At 48.9% G+C, this 20,486-nt stretch overlaps 1 protein-coding gene across 7 annotated transcripts in view; it reads right to left on the bottom strand.

Annotated features, from left to right (window-relative positions):
• The window catches only part of LOC111150988 (SLIT-ROBO Rho GTPase activating protein 2), a 249,450-nt gene that overhangs the window by 18,186 nt on the left and 210,778 nt on the right, over positions 1-20,486 (bottom strand). For all 7 annotated transcript variants that reach the window (XM_022508663.1, XM_022508662.1, XM_022508667.1 and 4 more), the window contains 4 exons: positions 17,782-17,842; positions 11,262-11,339; positions 10,247-10,381; positions 8,117-8,222 (listed from right to left, as the gene is read on the bottom strand). In XM_022508663.1, the coding sequence (XP_022364371.1) occupies positions 8,117-8,222; positions 10,247-10,381; positions 11,262-11,339; positions 17,782-17,842 (380 nt within the window). The remainder of the gene's footprint in view (positions 1-8,116; positions 8,223-10,246; positions 10,382-11,261; positions 11,340-17,781; positions 17,843-20,486) is intronic.

Here is a 20,486-nt window from a genome sequence, read left to right as displayed (position 1 = left end):
TGCCCAGGCAGCAGCTGCTCTGGCCACACCTCCAACCTTGGCCAAGGACCCGAGCCCTTCAGTGAGCCGCTGGGCCTCACTGGCCCCCACTGGTCTCTGTTCGCCCAGGTGGAAGGCTTGGCTGGCTCCATACATGCACCCCCAGCCCCCAGCCCCAGGTTGTAGAGCTGTGAGCTCTGCTAAGGAGTTCTGCCTCCTCCACGGGCCTCAGCAGGTGGTCCCCAGCACCTGATTCTGACAGATCTGAGGGTAACCCAAAGCCCTCTGATGCTGAACCAGAGGCCCGAGGCCCCGATGTCTTCATCTGCACGGGTGTTGTTCAGAACTGGACAGAGTTCATTTCTAGTGGATCCCGCCCCCCAGATTCCAATTACCAAGCTGGTCTCTCTCTAACCCAGTGGTTCTCTCCTCTACTGCAGATTCGCATACGTCCCCTGTCCACCTTGCAGAAGCAGTACCACGGATGCAAACAGCTGTTCCGGGGAGAAAATGGTCGCGGTTGAGAATCACTCTTCTCGAGGACCTAGTCAAATGCAGGGAGGCCAGCCAGGGGTGAGGTTATGGGTCCCCCCCCATGGGTGGGGCTGCTTCACAGAAGGTCTGAAAATCTGAATTGCATAAGCCTCCCCCCGGCTCCTGAGTTAAAAGAGAGCCGAGATTCAGAAAAGACGGGGAGAAATTTCTAAGTCTACTTCTTGGTCAAACAGATACTGGAGACAAGAGAGATAATTACCTCGGTAACCTCAGCAGGGACAAGGAGGAGGAAGGCCCTGTTTCTTTAGTGCGATCTGACGACATTTGCAAACATGGAAGAAAACCAGTCATTTCTGAGAAGCCTGGCCATTAGAGGGAAACAAAGTCTTAGCCCTGAGAGTCCCATTCGAAGACCCGTGAGTGATGAGCAGCCTTGCCAAGCCTCCTAAGGGAAGGGCTGTTTGATTCACAGGCAGCTGCAAACGACCAGGGGCCTGAGGGGGACACATCTTTGTGGACTGGGGTCTCATGGGCCAGTTCCATTTCTTACTCCCATTAAAAAATAAACCAAGGTCCTCTCTTCCAATCTACAATGGGAACACCTAGATTGAGGGGTTAAAGCCATGGTTCTTAACTATTTGGGGGTCACAGCCTCCTTCAAGAATTTGACAAAAACTAGAGATCCTCTCCACAAAAAATTCATACATGTACACATACAAATGCATGTCATTTCATATGCAATATAATGGTGCTAATAATCCTTGAAGACCCTCAAGTCTGTGCCCAGTATAAGAATTTAAATACTGGATTTTTATTTTTAAAGAAATACATACAATGGAAAACACTGGTAACAGGTCCCTCTTTTAAAATTTTTTTTGGTATCGACTTGTATAATGCCATCTCTTCTAAGAACTGGGCTAGATTTCTAGAACTTCTATCCATAATATTAGTGAATTCTTCTAATTGATTTGAACTCATCTTCTGTGCTTCTTAATAAGGTTCAGGATAGTGATTGGGAACACAGGCTTTGGGGAGGGATGAGAAAATCAGGATTGAGGCGGGAAACTTGTTTTTATGATGCACTTCTCTGGACTTTTTACCCTTTAATGATGCACATTTGTCCCTTTGATTAAATTTAAAAAAGAAAAACAAAACATCCCCAAAATTTTAGAGTCAATGAGACCTGGTTTTGAGTCCTGGCCCCATCATGTACAGGTTCCAGGAGAATATTCTGATTTCTAAATCTCTTCCTAAGTTCCCCTCCTTTGCGGGGCTGTTTTAAAGCGTGAATGGGGGGGGCACCTGGGTGGCTCAGTGGGTTAAAGCCTCTGCCTTCGGCTCAGGTCATGATCCCAGGGTCCTGGGATCGAGCCCCACATCGGGCTCTCTGCTCAGCAGGGAGCCTGCTTCCCCCCCCTCTCTGCCTGCCTCTCTGCCTACTTGTGATCTCTGTCTGTCAAATAAATAAATAAAATCTTAAAAAAAAAAAAAAAAAAAGCTTGAATGGGCTGTCACACGCAGAGCACTGAGCCCCGTGCCTCGCACACAGGTGGTGCTCCATCCCTATTTTCTGTAATTATAATATCCAAATTGCTTCTTGACACAGGACCCTCGATTCTAGTCAGGGAATGGGAAGCAGGGCTGTCAACATTGGCCAGCAACTGATTTATAGAGGGCTAGCCATCTTCCTTTCCCGACAGACATCATCAACCTGAGGACTCTAGATCCCAAAATCGAAACCTTAAATCCTCAGGGAGAACACCAAGCTTCGGACAGACTGTTTTAAATATGTGACATTTCACTTAAAAACCCTTCAGCTTCACTGGCCCCAGGGGTTTGCTTCGGCAACAACCAACAGACTATGGGTAAGATATTAATGCATCAGGGTTGATTTTAGGTTTGAAAGGGATGAAGAGAAATTGTATTATTCACCATCGCCCCAGGCAAGTCATGGGGCTGAGAATCCATCAGGCCTTTAAAAGCTTTTCCAATAGAAGACACCACAACTTCCCTCCCTAAATCCATGATTTAACAGCGTCCCCAAAAGGCTAAGACTTAGGTAAGAAGTCCGGTGTAATTCTGGCTGATGTTTCCTGATGGTCCTTCAAAGGCATCCTGTCACTCGCCTTGTCACTCTCTCACCTCCGACGCCAAGGGTCGGCTTCCTCGTGCTCCGCCCATCTACTAAGGGACTTGCCTCTGTGCCCTCATGTCCCGCCTTCCTTCCCCTGCAGTGAACTCCATCCTCTCTCTCCAGCAAGAGTATCAGTCTAGCAACTGCACCATCAGTTTTCCTCTCCACTGGGTCATTCCCACCAGCATAGAAACATGCAGGAATACTGGCCCCATGAAAAAGAATCCCCTCTTAACCCCATGTCCATACCACATTACTGACCCATTTCTTAGAAAACTTTCTGGGACTTATCTGTACCTGTTGTCTGTGATTCTCCGATTCATCCCCACCCCTTCTGCTATGGACTGAATTGTGTCCCCCCACCCCAGATTCCTGTGATGAAACCCTACCCACCCCCCTCCCATGGGACTGCATTTGGAGAAAGGATCTTTAAGGAGATTATTAAGGTTAAATGAGATCCTAAGGGAGAGGGCTGAAGCCAAGAGGACTGCTGTCCTTATAGGAAGAGGAAAAGACCCCAGAGCTCTCCCTCCGTGCACAGAGGAGAGCCACAGGGGGAGGCAGAGGGAAGACCGCCACTTACAAGCCAAGGAGGGACTCCTCAGCAGAAACTGCCCCTGCAGGCACCTTAAACTTGGATTTCTAGACTCCCGAACCATGAGAAAATGAATTTCTGTTGTTGAAGTCACCTAGTCTGTGGTACTTTGCTACGGCAGCCGGAGCATCTCTCTTGCCCCTCCCCCACTTTATTGTGGTAAAATCTACATACCATACAATCGACCATTTTCACCATTTTAAAGTGTCTAATTCAGCACCATTTAGCATATTCACAATGTTGTGCAACTATCACCACCGTCTAGTTCCAGGACACTTTCATCACGAGAAAGGAAACCCCATATCCATTGGCAGTCACACCCCACCCCCACCAAACTCCCCTCCCCCAAGTCCCTGTCACTGCTGATTTGCCTGTTCCGGACACAGCAGATGAATGGACCCTGGCCCCACGCAGGCTTCTGTGACTGGCTTTTTTCCTCCAGGAAGATGTTTTCCAGGTGCACCCACGCTGCAGTATGCCACTGTAGAGCCAGACAGGTAGGTCCGCTGTATGGACCTACCACACGTGGTTTATCCATCAGCGGCACCCCTTCTCTCCCGACCTGACACCATCCGGGTCTGGCCCCCTTCCACTCCATCAGGACAATACTCCTTAGGGTCACCAGTGCTCTCCCCACTGCTAACCTGATTCTGAGTCCTTTCCTCAGCAGGCCTGTCATCCCCTTTACCTCTGGTTTCACTCCCTCTTCCTCTACATGGCTACTGGGACACCATTCTCTCTAGGTCCTCCTCCTACCTCATGGCTCACGGTCCCCTGCTGACCACTGTCTCTTAAAGAGCAAACTTTGCCCTGTGCCCTGCACACGTCAGTTCCCTGACCTGCTTTATTTTCTCTAGAGCGCTCTTCTTCTGATACAGGGTATGCGTACTCATGAGTTTGGTCTGTCTTCTTCCATAGAACATGAACCCCAAAGGGACTCCATGGGACATCTGGACTGTTTGGTGCACTCTTAGGTGCTTAGCACCAAGAACAGGGCCTGGCCGACAGCAGATGCTTAATAAATATGTGTTAAATAAGGGAACAGATAAGCCCACGAGCAGCTGTGGGCGCTCCAAGACACCCCAACCACAACTCTACTTGTCCATCTGCGTGTGGAAACCAAAACGCTCCTTGTGAAAGTCAGAAGAACTGCCCAGAATCCTTCCAAACAGGGAGGCACCTGGAAATTGGTGAGATTTCAAGGAAGATTCAGCTTTTCTGGAGACACAGGGGCACCTTAATAGGGCGAAAAGCACCCCCGGTTCACTCTCTCATTCAGATGAAAAAGAGGACCTGAGCCTTTGAGGGCCTACAGCAGTGTTTCTCGGACTTTCATGAGCATGAGACTCAGCAGGGGACCTGGTTAAAACACAGATTCGGATTCATAGGTGTTTGAGCGGGAAGGGCTGAGACTCGGCATTTTTAACCATCTCCCAAATGATGGGTCCATGGACCTCACTTGACCAAAAAGAGCCTAGAAGACTATATTGTTTGACATCTGAAGAAAGCAGTTTTCAAAAGGCAAAAAACAGAGTCGGCTGCAGTGAGGGGGAGCTAAGGACACTGTCGGGAGCCAAAAAGTCACTGGGCAGCACACGGGCTGTGGTAGGCAGCCTCTAAATGACCCCCATGGTCCCTGCCTACCGGTTTTCACACCCTGGTGTAATGTTCTCCCTCTGAAGTGTGGACTAGATTTAGTGACTCACTTCTGGTGAATGGAAAATGGCAGAAGGCATGGGACGTCACTTCTGAGATTAGGCTACCAAGGACTATGCTTTCTGTCTTGGGTGTTCTCTCACTCACGTGCTTGGAAGGAAGCCAGCTGCCATGTTGTGAACAGCTCTGTGGTGAGGCCCGCAAGGTGAAGAACTGACGAAGGCCTCTGGCCAACAGTCAGCCAGCAAGGAAGGTCCTCGGTCCAACAACCTGCGAGGAACTGAATCCCGCCAACACCACACAAGTGAGCTTGGAAAGCGGAACCCCCCACAGTGGAGCCATTAGGAGAGACAACGGCCCTGCCCCCACACCCTCACAGCAGCCTCAAGAAAGCTAGAGCCAGAGGCCCCCCCGTGACATTGCACCTACACTGGGGATTCCCGAACCCCAGAAACTGCTTTTTGGTTTAAGTTGCTAAGTTTTAAGGTAATTTGTTATACAGCAATAGGTAGTTAACGCAGATGCTAGAAAAGATAATGTTAATGATTAACAAGGTTTGCTGGACAGGCCTAGGTTCATTCAGTGGGCTGGGCACTCCAGAGTACACTAGCTACATACACGTATGGAACCAGGTTAAGTCCGCACAGTGCTGCTGCACGTGTAAGGAGTCCCGCACACATTTATACACATACTAGTTTTCTGGGTCTTTGAGATTCAGGAGGTGTACAACCCAAGAGAAAGACTGTGGTCAGAAATAAAGTACACACACCCCAGGACGCAGAACAACAAAGGAGAGCGGTCCTGAAATCGGGGCCCAGCAGAGTCTCCCTCAGGAGCTCCCTGTCAACAGTCGCCACATCTGTCGATAAGAGTACACTTATGACCCGCCATCTTCCCACAGAGGTAGTATTCTCTAGCACCTGTGTCCTGAATTCCATCCGTTATTTTAGGAAACACTGTGGTTATTAATGCTGCATCTTTCCCACGAAATACTTTGATGAGCATATACACCTTTTTGTAACCAGACAAAAAAGGAAAACAAAAGAAAAGTAATGGTTACACTGGTGTAATCCCCATGCTTCCTACAACAGTGGCCACCATGTCCACCTCTGCCAGAGGCTCCCTCTCTCACTCCTCCTGCCCCGCGAGCTCCCTGCCACCTTCACTCAGCAGGAAAAAGACGCAGGGAGGAGAGTGAGGCCATGGTGCTTCCGCACGCAGCTGCCCTGGGACCTGTCTGCCCCCCCCCCCCACCTCTTCACACTCCCACCCTGGGGGGCCAGACCAGGCTCCTTTGGTGGGCAGGTGTCTGTCAATGAGAGGAGACAAGGACTGGTGGTCCCGAGGGGCTGACTGGCTCAAGAGTCAGTACGGGGTTTCCATTTCCGACAGCCTTCAAGGCACGGCGTGTGAACACCGTCAGTGGGTCGTGAGGGCTGCTGAGCGCGGGTGGCAACGGTGCTGAGTCAGGGCTCGGCTGAGGGAAGGCGCAGACACGGCCGCGTGGAGGAGGCAGTCTGCAGCCAGGCTGAAGGACGGCGTGGGTGCCCCGACAAGGCCCACGGCAGGGCTGCTAGCCTAGACCCCCAGAGGGCCGGGCTGACCGTGAACTGTAAGCAAGCCCTGCTCATGAGATGGCCACTAAGTTTGTTTTCCTTGGAAGCAAAGGCCAAACTGACCAGGAAGATGAAGAAATTTTGTTTTCTCTTTTGACAGATTCATGGATCTAGAGAACTGTCTCTCCACGAGAGGAAAGCCCATGAAGCAAGAGTGAAGACAAAGGGCAAGCAGAGTCAGCCTCGGCATGGGGAGTGGGGGTGCCGGCCTCCCCCCGCAGCAGCCCTGACTCCACACAGAACGGCCTCCTTGCAGAAGGCGAGGCCATCAGTGACGGGTCTAACGGGGTTTTCAAGAGAAGCTAGAAACTGAGGTATTTTAAGTAAAATTCCCTAATATTTAAATGTTTCAATGTTTTTAAGACACAGCAGACTGAAAGGAAACACCTCCAGGGCCTTACCTGGCTTTGCTGTTGCCCACGTACAGCCTGTGCTCCAGGCTATTGAGGGAGCAACATGAAGACAGAGGTGCCCATGGGGCAAGCACCACATGTCCTTGCTTGTTGCCTCGCTGTCCTGTGGGGACCCAATGCCCACCCTCGGCAAGGACACTGCTCGCACAGGAAGCCATGCCCCATCCAAGCCCAGGGCCCCTCTGGCCCTCAGACCTTTCTTCTAGCTAGGCTCGCTCCCTGGGTAACCAGCTAAAACATCAGTACACCGTCACTCCGAACTCATATCTCTAATCTGAGTGTCTAATCCGAGTGTCAGATTCCTATGTCCCACTGCCCAGTCAGAAATTCCCCTTGGAGGCCTGACAGGCACCTCAGATGAACATGGCCACATGGGTGCCTTGTCTCGATTCAGTTCTCCACACCTCGTCTCTTCCCCAACTCCATAATGGAGTCACTAGTTCCCTGTTGCTCATGCCAAACATTAAGAATTTCTCTTTCCTCCCACTCTACAGCCTCCCCATCGGGAAGTCTTGTCAGTGTTGTGCTCAAAATGGACCCCAAACCCAACCCCACTTCATCGTCCTCCCTCATGACTCACCCCCCCGTCCCCCTGTTGAAGCCCCCAGTGCCTGTGGCTGAGACCTCACGTTAACCTCTGCATAGGTGCCCCTGCTTTTCCTCACAGACCTCGATGGTAACTTCTCAAAGTTGTTGGGCTTAAAGAATATATACAGATCAGATCTTATCACTTTCCTGCCTAAAAAGCTTCCAGCGCTTCCCAAATCCAAACCCATTATGACCATGACTCTTGGGCCTTGACAGCCTTGAACACCCTTTGTGGCTCCTTCAGTCACTCCATTTTGGGCTGCTGCTCTCACACAGTCTCCTCAGAGAGGGTTCTGCTGACCTCCCCTCTACAGCGGCTCTCCCTCTCCCCCCCACCCCCATTCCGACCCTCCTGCACTCTATCTCTGTACTTACGCTTCTTTATTCTTCATCTAAGCACCCTTTCCCACCTGACGTATCTGTTATCTGTCTGTCTCCTACCCTGGAATGTGAGTTTAATGGTATCAGGGCTCTTGTCTCTTGTTTCACAATGTACTCGCTCAGCCTACAACTGTGCCCAGCACACTGTCGGTGCCCCACGAACATGCATGGGGCCGGGGGATCTGACACAGCTCTACAGGTAAGCTTCAGGGGTCGAAGCCCAGGCCTGATCCCATTGTTCACTGGGAAGTCTACTCACTGATTGAGGAAGGCAAAGAGGTATCTCATGATAATCAGAGTGGTTTTGGGCAGGACCAGGAGAACTTTCCGGATGTGCAGAGCTCTCTCCTGCAGGTTGTCCATCGCTGAAAGAAGAGAGCCATGCATTATTGTCCATCGCAACTGAGATCCCTCGGAGTAATGGCGTGAGGGCCGGGACCACCAGCAGGTGCTGCAGAGACAGCAGCCACGTCCACGCAGCACTGGTGTGCCATGCAGGGAGTTCCATCCCTGTGGCTCCCTGGGGCAGGACTGCTGCCACAGGGCACCTGCTGGGCTCCAGACGTATCCTGATGCAGGACTGAAGGGCTATGCTCCCTGCGCTCAGAAGGGGTTGGGGATATTCCCCAAGCACCTGCTGCTCTCTTCTTAAAGCAACCACAGACAAGGCACAGTCCCCAAACCACTATGACTGCAGACTTGACCTCCAGCCTTGGAGGATCGACGTGCGTGCAGAGGGAGACAGGCTGTGTAGCTCCCGTCCCGCCCACTCTACATAGGCATCATCTCATCCTCTGGACAGGTCTGGCTTATCTCCCCACTCTCTGATCTGCAGGGGGGTTGGGCGGAAAGTGGCCAGAGGCCAGAGAGGGCAGATCCCTGTATAAGTCATGATATCTGGGGAAGAAGACCCGAGGTTTCCTGTTTCTTGTGCTGTGCACAGACCAGTTACAGGTGAGGCCCTAGGCTGGTGGCCTCCATCACGGCCAGCCTCCCCACTAGGGGGCTACGGGATAATGTTATTTTCTAAGAGTGCCTTTCTATGAAAAAGAAGTGGAAAGCAGTAGATCAGGAGCACATCTCAAGGGGAGAACTGGGCAGCCAGGGTATCTTGAACTGTCTTAGTAGCCCCAGTCCACAGAAGATATCTAAGCTCGGTCCTAGAACAAGATGTGGAGACAGGAGGGGTGCCTATATTTAATAGGCACAGAACTGATTTCCACTAGAGTTCCACAAAGAGTGGGTCAACAAATAGAACAAAGGAGCTTACTGAATGCCCTGGCGCCTTTCTCTCTGACAACAGCAGAGTGGGACAATGTTCAGGGCACACACTGAGGCCAGCTGGAGACTTGAGGGCCATGAAGACCCTGGTGTATCCGGGAAGAAGACTGTTTGCCCCATTTCAAAGTCACTGCCTTCTCCAACCTCTGGAGCCATCATTCCAGTGGGGTCTACTTCCAGGATGACCTGATATTAATCTAAATTTCCATGCATTGTTTTCCATGGAAAACAAAAGAGAGGATGTTTCAGGATAATCAGCTAAAATACATGGCTAAGCATAGTTTTTCAAGCCCCCGATTTGAAAGTAAGAGGCAGGAACCCATAAGGATAAAGAACGAAGTAGATGGATGTAGTAAAGGATGAAGTAGAGACTATATCTCTTTCTAGGAAAACATCATATTGTGACATGTAAATGTGCAGAGGGGCTCTTCGTCCTAAAAGAACACATATTACCACATCTAGCAGGTAAGGCACATCACGTTTAAAGCAACAAGCAGAGGCACCTGCGTGGCTCAGTTTGTTCGGGGTCTGACTCTGGATTTTGGCTCAGGTCATGATCTCAGGGTTGTAGGGTGTGGAGCCTACTTACGATTCTCTCTCTCTCCCTCTGCCCCGCCCCCTCCACTTAAAAGTCAATTAATCTTATAAAAGATTCATTTGAACCTTAATTATAAAAGAAATAAAGCAACAAAGCAGAAACTATTTCCCCTTTATATCATAAAATATATCATAAATTTATATCATAAAAAGCATAGGCACTAATGCATGAGCTTCCAATAGCTGAAAAGCACTGTATCTCATATATGAATAGAAATATATTTTACTGGAGAAAAATAAAGCCCAGCAAAGCAAGGAGTTTAAGACGAATCAGAATGAAAAAGCCAGGAGTTCTGACTTGTGGTCCTAGACTCTTATGGAAAAGCCATCTTTCTTCCCTCCCGCCAGGGGTGCAGGACAGAGGACGAGGAGGAGAAACTTCACAGAGAAAAAGGAAAAAGAAAAATATTATTGAGAAGCTTATGGGGAAAAAAAAGATCCCACGGACATTTCTTATCTGTCGTGACAAGGCATCCTTGCTGAAGCCTGGCTGAGGTCAGGATGTACTTACTGACACAAGCCATCAGGTCGTGGAAGATGTCCTTGGGGAAGAGAGGATGTTCTAGGCCCCGGAAGTAAAGCTTCAGGACGCCAGCAATGGAGTCCATGTCGTGGTCATTCTGGTCTCCAGCCAGGGGGTCCTCTCCTGAGGATAAGCAGCCCCCCAAAAAAGGAAAGAGAGAGTGAGAGAGGTAAAAACACACAGGACAAAGCAGAAGTGGTGGGGAAGGGGTGACCTGTCCCAGTCCTCATCAGAGTCCATCAGCTCTCTACCCAGCATGGTGGCCATAAGTAGGGCAGACCAGAGACTAGATAAAGCCAAGACTACTTAGACCCGGGGCCCCGCGGCTAGAGGAGGGCACAGGGGTCCACTAGGATAAGTTCACTTCTGCTAGACCAGCTCAGGGATATTCCCTAGGGGCCGGAATGGGCCACTGCAACTGGCCCTCTCACAAGAATCATGAAGCCAGGCTGGGACTGAGCCTCTGGGGGAGGAAAATGAGGCCAAGGAGGCTCACCCCTCTGATTGGCCCTCACTCCGCCTGGCTCGCAACAAAGGACACCTACTTATAGGAGAACAATCACACTGGAGCTCCCTATGGAAAATTTCATATCAGATGTAATTAGATTTAATGATAGGACCAACCTCAAATTGAAACTATATATATCCATTACAGTGACGGAAATTGCCAAAGCTTGCCCATTACCTTAATAGCCCACAATATAATAAATGGGCTATGATGAACAGGCGCATTAGCCTTGATATTAACTGCCAGCGAGGGTTCTGGATGAAGCCATAAACCGCCCAGTATCCTAGTTAACTTCTTGGGTCTCGGCAGATCATCCACAGGAGGTAGGATGAATGGGGCTGAGGAGGACTTGGGGAGGACTGTCTACAAGGGAGAAGGTGTCAGGACTAAGAGTGGCTTGCTATCCTCTGGGTACCTCTTAGCCGGGAATGGGTGCAGCCACTAGCCCCCGAGGCTGGCACACATCTGGTCTGATCTCCAAGCCTGTTTCCTTACCTCTCTCAAAGGCGTTTTTGATGTCATTCACTTCCACCTGGGATCCCGACACCCGGAAAATTCCTTCATGCTGTAGTCCTGGAAAGACAAGGAAAAGTGATCAAGGAGAAGAAGAAACCAAGTCACAAGCACAGCTCCAAGCTTCGCTGAATGTCTGTGTCCTCCAGCCAGTGTGCAGGTAAGCACTGTCTCTCTTCTTCAGGCCGGAGGAGAAAGCATGTGCAGGCATGCTGGAGAAGTCATCAGAACGGATAGGAGGCATAAGAAAGCACTGAGTCAGAGACTTAAGGGGAAAGAGGTCTTCTGATTCCGAGGAAGATTAGGAAGCTGGTTCCTTCCCCTGCCTTTGCCTCTCTGTTCCCATCTATAAAGTGACGGAGTGACCCCTGGCACCTGGTCACCCAGGGCTGGGAACGGGAAGTAGGGGCATGGCAGGCCGGCCATCAGGTACCATCGGAGGAGTCCCGGGTCTGAGACCCAGTGATTGCTTTGGCTTTTCCAATACCGTCTGGCTCTTTCCAGGGCACACTGTTTTGAATCCTTAGGAAAGAGAGAGGACAGGAAAAGGCAAGTGGTCAAAAGACAGGAAAAGGAGAAGTGCCAGTCACTGGTCCTTGACTGTGGCCTGTATCCCAAATGTGCCTGGACATGATAATGGGCAGGAAAACCGAGTCCCTTTGGGTTTTGTTAAAGTACAAACAATCATAAAAATACAATGCATGTGCAGTGACTGCCGCTAAGAAATGCTTTCATAGAAAAAAATCCACTGGTTCTCACAACAGCTACTAAGGGAGGGGTCACCAGCACATCCATTTCCCAGCTAAAGGAAGTGATGGGTGCTGACCAGCCTTAGGTTATAGAGGTGACAAGAACAAGAGCCAGGAGGTCAGCCCAGGCCTTCTGTTTGCAATCATGTACTCACTCCTCGACACCAGACTTGTGGGGCCTGCCAGAGGCAAAGTACAGAGAGGGCAGGAACCTGCTTGTTAGTCTGAACACGGATATGGCTCACAACCCCATATGGGGAGCCGCAGAGGTAGCAGGAGATCCAGGAAACATGCTGTTAGTGCTGGCTCAGGGGTCAGACTGAACTACAGACTGAATCTGTAGCCACATCGGGCTTGCCAGCCTTTCTCAGGATCCCTGTGTCCCCGTCTTGGGCATCTTGTCTAAGTTCCTATGTAATGGTGTGATTCATCAAAAACTTTGACCTATCAGGGAAATCTCAAACAAATTACTTTTTAAGAAAATAGAATCGCCCACTCTCTTCGGGCTATCCTCTCGGTGAGGGGGTGACTGGATTCTCAAAGGTCTAATGGAGAAGGTAAATCACACAGACCGGGACTACAATCTTGAATCCAATTGAGGCAATATTAAGAAGCAAGCAGGGGGAATTTAATTACCTGGCTTGTAATAGGACTTAAGTTGTCTGCTCCTCTAAGGGAATCTCCAGAATATTCCTCAGAGAATGGCAGGCAACGTTAAAACCCCATTAGTACCAATGTAATAATACCGTATTAGTTACCAATGGGATGTAACAGCCAAATAATGTCATTTAAACACAGAATGCAAACAGCAAGTGTTCTGACAGAAACAGTCACGTGCCCTGTTACTCGTCCAAAAACACAGCAGAGTCTAAGGAAATGTCATCTCAGGGACCAGCCTACTCAGTGTCCTTGGGGAAGCCAACAGTTGGCTGAGAAAGGATCACATCAGTCCTTTATAGTAGATTAGACCATTAACGAAAAGCCACCTTGGCCCACGGGCCTAGGATGGGAAGCGATCAGAGGAGAGGTAACTGGAAGTCAGGCAGCAGGCTCAAGACATACTGAGACCCCCTCGGGCTGGCGCTTCCCATTTCTCTTCGAGAACCTACGCTTTAGAAGGATCATGATGTTCTCGCTCAGCAGACAGAATTTTTTAAAAAAGATTTTATTTATTTGACAGAGAGAGAGAGAGAGAGAGAGATCACAAGTAGGCAGAGAGGCAGGCAGAGAGAGAGGGGGAAGCAGGCTCCCCGCCAAGCAGAGAGCCCCATGTGGGGCTCGATCCCAGGACCCTGAGATCATGACCTGAGCCGAAGGCAGAGGCTTTAACACACTGAGCCACCCAGGCACCCCTAAGCAGACAGAACCTTTAGTGTCTAATCTAATGACTCTGAGAGCAGGAGCACTGATAAACAGTTGGGTTCCAGAAGTAAAGGGGAAAAGTGGGGCCATTTTATTAGAACGCAGGGAAGGCCCCACGTGACTAACCTGACACATTGCGATGTTTTGGATCTGCTCTCCGTGTACGCTACCATAAAGCACAAAACCAGTCAGATGTGGCTAAGTTACTCGGAAGTGGCACGAAACCTTCCCTTCTGCCCTGGGCCCCGCTGTTGCCGTAGGTGCTCTCTGACACAACTCTTGAAATGGTTGTTCTAATATCACCTCGTGGGACTTGGCTCCCTTCCGCATAGGATAGGCGGGGTCTTCCCCTCCTGCTTCAGTCTGTCATTCCCTGCAGCCCTCTGGGTCACCCCGACCCACCACCTACAGCTGAGCCTCAGCTTTCCTGTCTCTACAATGGGAACAGTAACATCTACCTCCCAGGGAACATGAAGAGTAAAGATGGACACATTCCAGCTGTTGGTGGGTCACAGACCCTTTTGGAACCGAGTTATGGAACCTATCTCCACTGCATGCATGTGTACAACAATTTTTAACCCTGACTTATAGGGATTTCAGGAATCCCCTGAGTCCCTATTTGGGGGGAAAGTTCAATTTAGCTGAACAAAGGTTTTTGAACACCTACTATGTATGAGGGCTCTTTTTTTCTTTAAATCAACAATATGTTTATCTATTTGTTCAGTCTAGAATACACATAAGATGGCTTCAGAATTGATAGCACATATCCTTGTGATAAAAAATCTGTTTATAGGGGCGCCTGGGTGGCTCAGTGGGTTAAAGCCTCTGCCTTTGGCTCAGGTCATCATCCCAGGGTCCTGGGATCGAGCCCCACATCAGGCTCTCTGCTCAGTAGGGAGCCTGCTTCTCCCCCTCCCCCCCGCCTGCCTTTCTGCCTACTTGCGATCTCTGTCTGTCAAATAAATAAAAATCTTAAAAAAAAATTTTTTTTTTTTAAAAATCCGTTTACAGCTCTTTTTGTCTTTAGACTTACAGCAGAGTATCACAACACTGCTTTCAAAAGTTACTTCGATTCCTTGCTTCCTCCTCTCCTCAGTGTGGCTATGCTAGTCATTTGTTCTGCAGTTGGGTTTATTTGTTAGTCTTTGTTTTCCACTTGGGGTTTCACTCACATTCTTGTTTTATTTATCTGTGTATCTATGTCTCAAATACGGGAAACACAAATGCAGTTCTAAACGTCACAATTACACAAAAAACAATGTCCAGAGAAATGTCACTTCCCTCCCACTCCCACCGCCCCCCCTCCCTTGTACCCCGTCTTGCACCCGTGTCCTGTGGATGAACAATCGAGTATTCGTTTCCAGACTCATCCTTCCTGCATTTCTTCTTGCCAAAGTGAGAAGACACATGTGCATTCTTTTATCTTCTTCTTTCTACAGAAAAGGTAGCATGCTCTAGATATTCTTTCCCACTTTTCTTTTCTTTTCTTTTCTTTTTTTTTTTTTTTGCTTGATAACATGTTCCGGAAATCCCTCCACATAATTTCATGGAGATCATGCTCATTATTTTTTCCTAACTGCCTCATATTCAGGTATAGTCGAGCTGATGTAACCACTCTTCTGTGTGACGGTACTGAGGTTGTTCTTTATATTTTCTACAAATGATGTTGCAACGAATCACCTCGAGCATATGGATCTTTGTAGTGTCCGAGGTGCATCTTCAGAGTAAATTCCTACAAGGACCGCTGGATCAGAAGATAAATGCATCTGTAGTTCTGTTAGGTTCCCCTCTGGAAGGGTTGTACTAGTATGTAGTTCCACCAGCAATGTGGGAACACCCTTGTTTCCCCAGAGCCACTCCACGGAAATGTCCCTGCATGCACTGCACATGTGCAGGGCAGAGACGGGAATGTTGGAGCCATAGGATCTGGAAGCATCCCCTCCTCGGCTCCTCCAGAGCTACCCCTCTGGGCCTGGCCACAGTCATGTTGTGTCTTCCCTGGGCAGCTGCAGCCACCTCTTTCCTCCCATGGCCTTGTCTCCATCCAGCAGCTTTTTTTTTTTTTTTTTAAGATTTTATTTACTTATTTGACAGAGAGAGATCACAAGTAGGCAAAGAGGCAGGCAGAGACAGAGGGGGAAGCAGGCTCCCTGCTGAGCAGAGAGCCTGATGTGGGACTCGATCCCAGGACCCTGAGATCATGACCTGAGCCGAAGGCAGAGGCTTAACCCACTGAGCCACTCAGGCACCCGAGCAGCTCTCTTTAAAGAGCTCTCTCTGTTCAGAATTCTCCAGGAGCTTCCCACCTCACTCCAAATAAAATCTGAACACCTCCCTTAGGTGAGGAAGCCCTAGGAGTCTGGCCTCTGGCTTGGTCTGCTGCCCCTCCCCTCTCCCCTCTCTCTGCTCTGGCCTCCAGGGCCTCCTGCATGCCAGGCCCTGCATTTGCCAGGGATCTCTGCACTTGATGTTCCCTCTCTCTGAAACACTCCTCCCAGATACCACGTGGCTCACTTCCTCACCTTTTTTCAGGACTCTACTCTGATGTCACCCTCCAAAGTGACCTTAGGGCCTTTCCCTGACCAATCCACCTAGACCAGTGTCCCCTGTCCATTCTCTGGCTCTTTGCCTGTTTTTCTTCAGGACACTCACCATCACCAGACATACAGTACATTACTGTGTTTATTTATTAGCTGACCAGCTGATTATCTATTTATCTGGCCTTCGGTAGAATATAAGGTTCACAGAGGCAGAAACTTTTTCTTGGCACACAATGAGCAATCTCTTTCTCTCTATAAATTTGTTGGATGACTGAAGAGACTGCACGGCAGAAAGAACAGGAGTTCACTCTCTTCTTCCTATTGTCCTTAAGACACAAATAATTTTTCCTCCCCAGAACTCAGAAGGACTTATCTTTGCCAATTGCCTGATCATTAATCATTACTATCTCGTAAAATTTCTTATACTGCCATTCTGAATGGCCACTAGTTATCTCTTTTTATTTAGCTCTCCCACTGCTTATTTATTTTCTCCCAACTGCATCATAAGATCAAACAGAGACAGAAACAGTGCACAATCCCTGGTTTTTGTTTTCCCGTTTCACAATGCACAGTGCCCAGCACTGATCAGGGGCTTGATAAATATTTGTTGACTGTTGATATATGATGCTGTTACTTCAGGCGAATAGGGACAAGATGAAAAAATTGTAGCTGATTAGAATGAGATAAGCTGGGGCGCCTGGGTGGCTCAGTGGGTTAAATCCTCTGCCTTCGGCTCAGGTCATGATCCCAGGGTCCTGGGATCAAGCCCCACATCCGGCTCTCTGCTTGGTGGGGAGTCTGCTTCCCCCCTCTCTCTCTGCCTGCTTCTCTGCCTACTTGTGATCTCTCTGTCAAATAAATAATAAAATCTTTAAAAAAAAAAAAAAAAAAGAATGAGATAAGCTGTAAGCGTGCTAAAATAACTACTATTCCAAAAATGAACCCAAGTGATGTGTCAGCCTACTGGGAGGAATGGAGAGAAAATGTCTACCCCTGCACGGACTCCAACGATCATCTCTGTACCTCTCCAGCTGCAAGGTCATTCTGTCCCTTTTCCTATAACCAGATAATACGGCAACCAAAAACAACTTCTGATGTCCAGTTCCTAGAAATCTTCACGCTGCTCGTTCAGATATCTGTGCCTCCTACACGCTCTTGACAATTAGAAGCTTGATTCTCTGGCGATTCCCCTCCATCGCTAGATTCTGTGCCAGCAGCCTGGGAGCTGGTGAAGAATGGAGTTTATGAGATCCCGTTTCATGTACGAGCAGAGAGTGTGATCCAAGCTTAGGCAGAGGACGAGCCAGGCCCCAAAGACTCTCATCGGTTGGCCACAACTTGAAGACCAACCTCTCCTCACCGAGCCCCAGCTGAGGTTGTATCCAGTGAGATCAAACCAGAACAAAACCCAAATGTTATTAGGAATCAGTGCAACATCATGAAAGGAGTAGTTCTCAGAACAGTCTAATGCAGAAAGCCAGTGTGACATAAGGACTCAGGCTGTGTGGCGGGAGACTGACACACACAAAGACGGTGAGTAATGGCGAAACCACAGTCACATCGTACCGGCTGTACTCACATCACGGTCGTAATTTAAAAGTCACTCTCGGGCTAGAAAAGGGAGTGTGGTAAGTGGCTGAGGCATTTGGGGTCAAAACATGTGAAGCCTTTCTCTCAATGTCTAGGTGTGGCCATTCTGAGGTAACAAACATTATGTGAACCAATAAGACTTTTATTCCGTTTCTGAGCATGTCAGGATGAAGAGTCAATCACTATTCTTACTCTGCAAAGAATTCCTGGAAGTTCTTCCCCACTCTGCACAAATATGGGCAAGACTGTAATCCTCCTTACCGTGTCTGCTGATAAACCGGATACAGCTTTCTACCACCAGAGGAATTGCCTGGCTGGAATCCTGAAAAGCCAAAGAGAAACATAACATTACAATTTTTAAACAGCACAGCCAGAAAAAATGGGCCAGACCGTGAGGGACTCGTCTCGACTGATCAGCGGCCAGTCCTCAAAGAAGCATCTGGTCTGTCCTCCAAGTTCCAAAGCACGTCCATGACCACCCCTTTGGAATGCCACACGGATGCTGTAAACTCAGCACATCCTAAATGCGGCTGATCACCTTTCATCCCTAATCAGCTTCCCACCCTCAGCCACCCCAAATCCATCAATCAATATGTCTTGTCAAGTCTGCCTCCTACCGCTCAAATCCACTTCCTTCTCTCCATCTCTACTGCTAGCAATCTGGTCCGTACAGCAGAATCTCAATTTCCACCCTTGCCGTCCTCCCAACCACGTTATCCTTCCTTCACGTAGCAGCTAGGTTATCTCTGAGAGCGCGCGCAACCCATCGCGCACTTTCTAGGCTGACTTCTTTCAAAGACTTCTCGTTAGTGTCTTTACACAGCCCTGGGTGTCCAGGGTCCTGCCTCTGCCTCCGGCTTCATCCCCTTCTGCTCTTCCTCTTGTCCCTCTGTTTCAGCCACACCGGCTTTCTTTCCATTCCTTAGATCAGTTCTTTGTCCATGGCTTTGCATGAGCTGCTCCTGCTTCCAGAATGCTCTCCTCACCCTGGGATCCCACCCCTTAGGGTCTCAGTGCAAGTATCACTTTCTTAGGAATGCTTCTCCAGACTTCCCAGATGAGATCAGGGCCCCTGTCTACAGGACCTCAGCACCTTGTGCTTGGCTCTCACAACCCTGATGGTGGCTTAATAGTCTGAGTATGAATATCTTACTTGCGTTTGCCACCGCTATAGCTCACGCTTCACAGGGGAGATCCCGTCAATTCTGGGCTCTCCACGACTGGCCATGATATTCTCACAAGGTAGGTGCTAATTAATATCAGTTGAGGATAGCACAATGAACCAAAGGGCACATCAGAAATGGGGTTTACGGGGCGCCTGGGTGGCTCAGTGGGTTAAGCCTCTGCCTTTGGCTCAGGTCGTGATCTCAGGGTCCTGGGATCAAGCCCTACATCGGGCTCTCTGCTCAGCAGGGAGCCTGCTTCCCCCTCTCTCTGCCTGCCTCTCTGCCTACTTGTGATCTCTCTCTCTCTGTCAAATACATAAATAAAATCTTTGAAAAAAAGAAAAAGAAAAAGAAAAAAAGAAATGGGGTTTACTTGGCATAAAAGGTAAAAAGAAAAAAAAACCCAATTCTTAGAAACTGTGGAAACTAATTGGTACTAAACTAAGAAGCAGGCCTCCCAGATATCAACCTTTGCTCTGCCATTTTCCTACACGTTCCTGTCACTTACTTAACTTCTTTGGGCCTCAATTTGATGTCTGCCAGCTGGAGAGGGATGGGTGGTGAGGAGAGTAGTATTTCCTACTGGCACATGAACCTTAGTGCTTACCATTTACAGAGGAATTTATAAAGGTGGTGGGTGATATACTAGGGGCTTTAGATGGATCAGTCCCGGTAACAGTCCTGTAGGGTATGTATTGTTATTCTCATTGGACAAAAGAGGAGATGAAGGCTTAGCAAGGTGAAACAGCTGCTTATAGTGACACAGGCAGTAAGTGGCAGGGCCAGGATCAAACACAGGCAGTCTCCCTCTGAGATTGCACATCTCACTGTTACCTAGCCTATACCCCAAGAGCTCAGCAAACACTGTCAGGTATGTATACCCAGCCTGCATCCCTGGAGCTCAGCAAACATTACCCAATATGCATACCAAGCATTACTAAAAACCAGCAGGGTCTTATAATATAGCTAAACACAAAACAATTCAGCTATGGGGAAGAAAGGCATCAAACAAAGGGCCCTAAACCTAGCTAAAAAGGGCTGTAGAAGTTCAGAACAGGGCCACCTAGCTAATTCAATTGGTGGAGAGTGCGCCTCTTGATCCTGGGGTTTGGGTTCAAGCACCACATTGGATATAGAGATTACTTAAAAAAAATAAAATCTTGGGGTGCCTGGGTGGCTCAGTAGGTTAAGCCTCTGCCTTTGGCTCAGGTCAGGGTCTCAGTGTCGTGGGATCGAGCCCCACATTGGGCTTTCTGCTCAGCAGGGAGCCTGCTTCCTCCTCTCTCTCTGCCTGCCTCTCTGCCTGATCTCTCTCTCTCTGTCAAATAAATAAATAAAATCTTTAAAAAAAAATAAAATCTTTATTTGATTTTGTATTTTATTATTTTTTTAGAGGGAGTGGGGAGAGAAAGAGAGAGAGAGAGAAAGAGAGAGAATATTAAGTAGGCTTCACACTCAGCCAGAGTCCAGAGTAAAACACTTAACTGACTGAGCCACCCAGGTGCCCCCCCAGCAAAATAAAATCTTAAAAATAAATGAATAAATAAAAAGTTCAGGACAGAGACTGGTTCTCAAGCGGTATGGGTCCTGTGGCTTCTGCCCCTTTCACAGGTTTGCCTACATCCTCAAGTTTTCAGCTGTGGCCCTGGGGTTTGGCCAAGATCAGGGAAGGAGCTGGATTTCATGAAGAAATAGGCTGCTGGAAGCATGGTGTGGCCTCTTACTCCCAGGCTTACTGGGATTGCAGGACACTGCCAAAGGAAGGCGTGAGGATGCCGAAGTAGAGCGGGGCTCAGGAAG

Source organism: Enhydra lutris, unplaced genomic scaffold (genome assembly GCF_002288905.1).
Source record: "Enhydra lutris kenyoni isolate GAN:26980312 unplaced genomic scaffold, ASM228890v2 scaffoldscaffold25, whole genome shotgun sequence".
NCBI classification, from domain to species: domain Eukaryota; kingdom Metazoa; phylum Chordata; class Mammalia; order Carnivora; family Mustelidae; genus Enhydra; species Enhydra lutris.
Note: the sequence above shows the minus strand (reverse complement) of the source record. Positions and strands in the feature narration are given on the sequence as shown.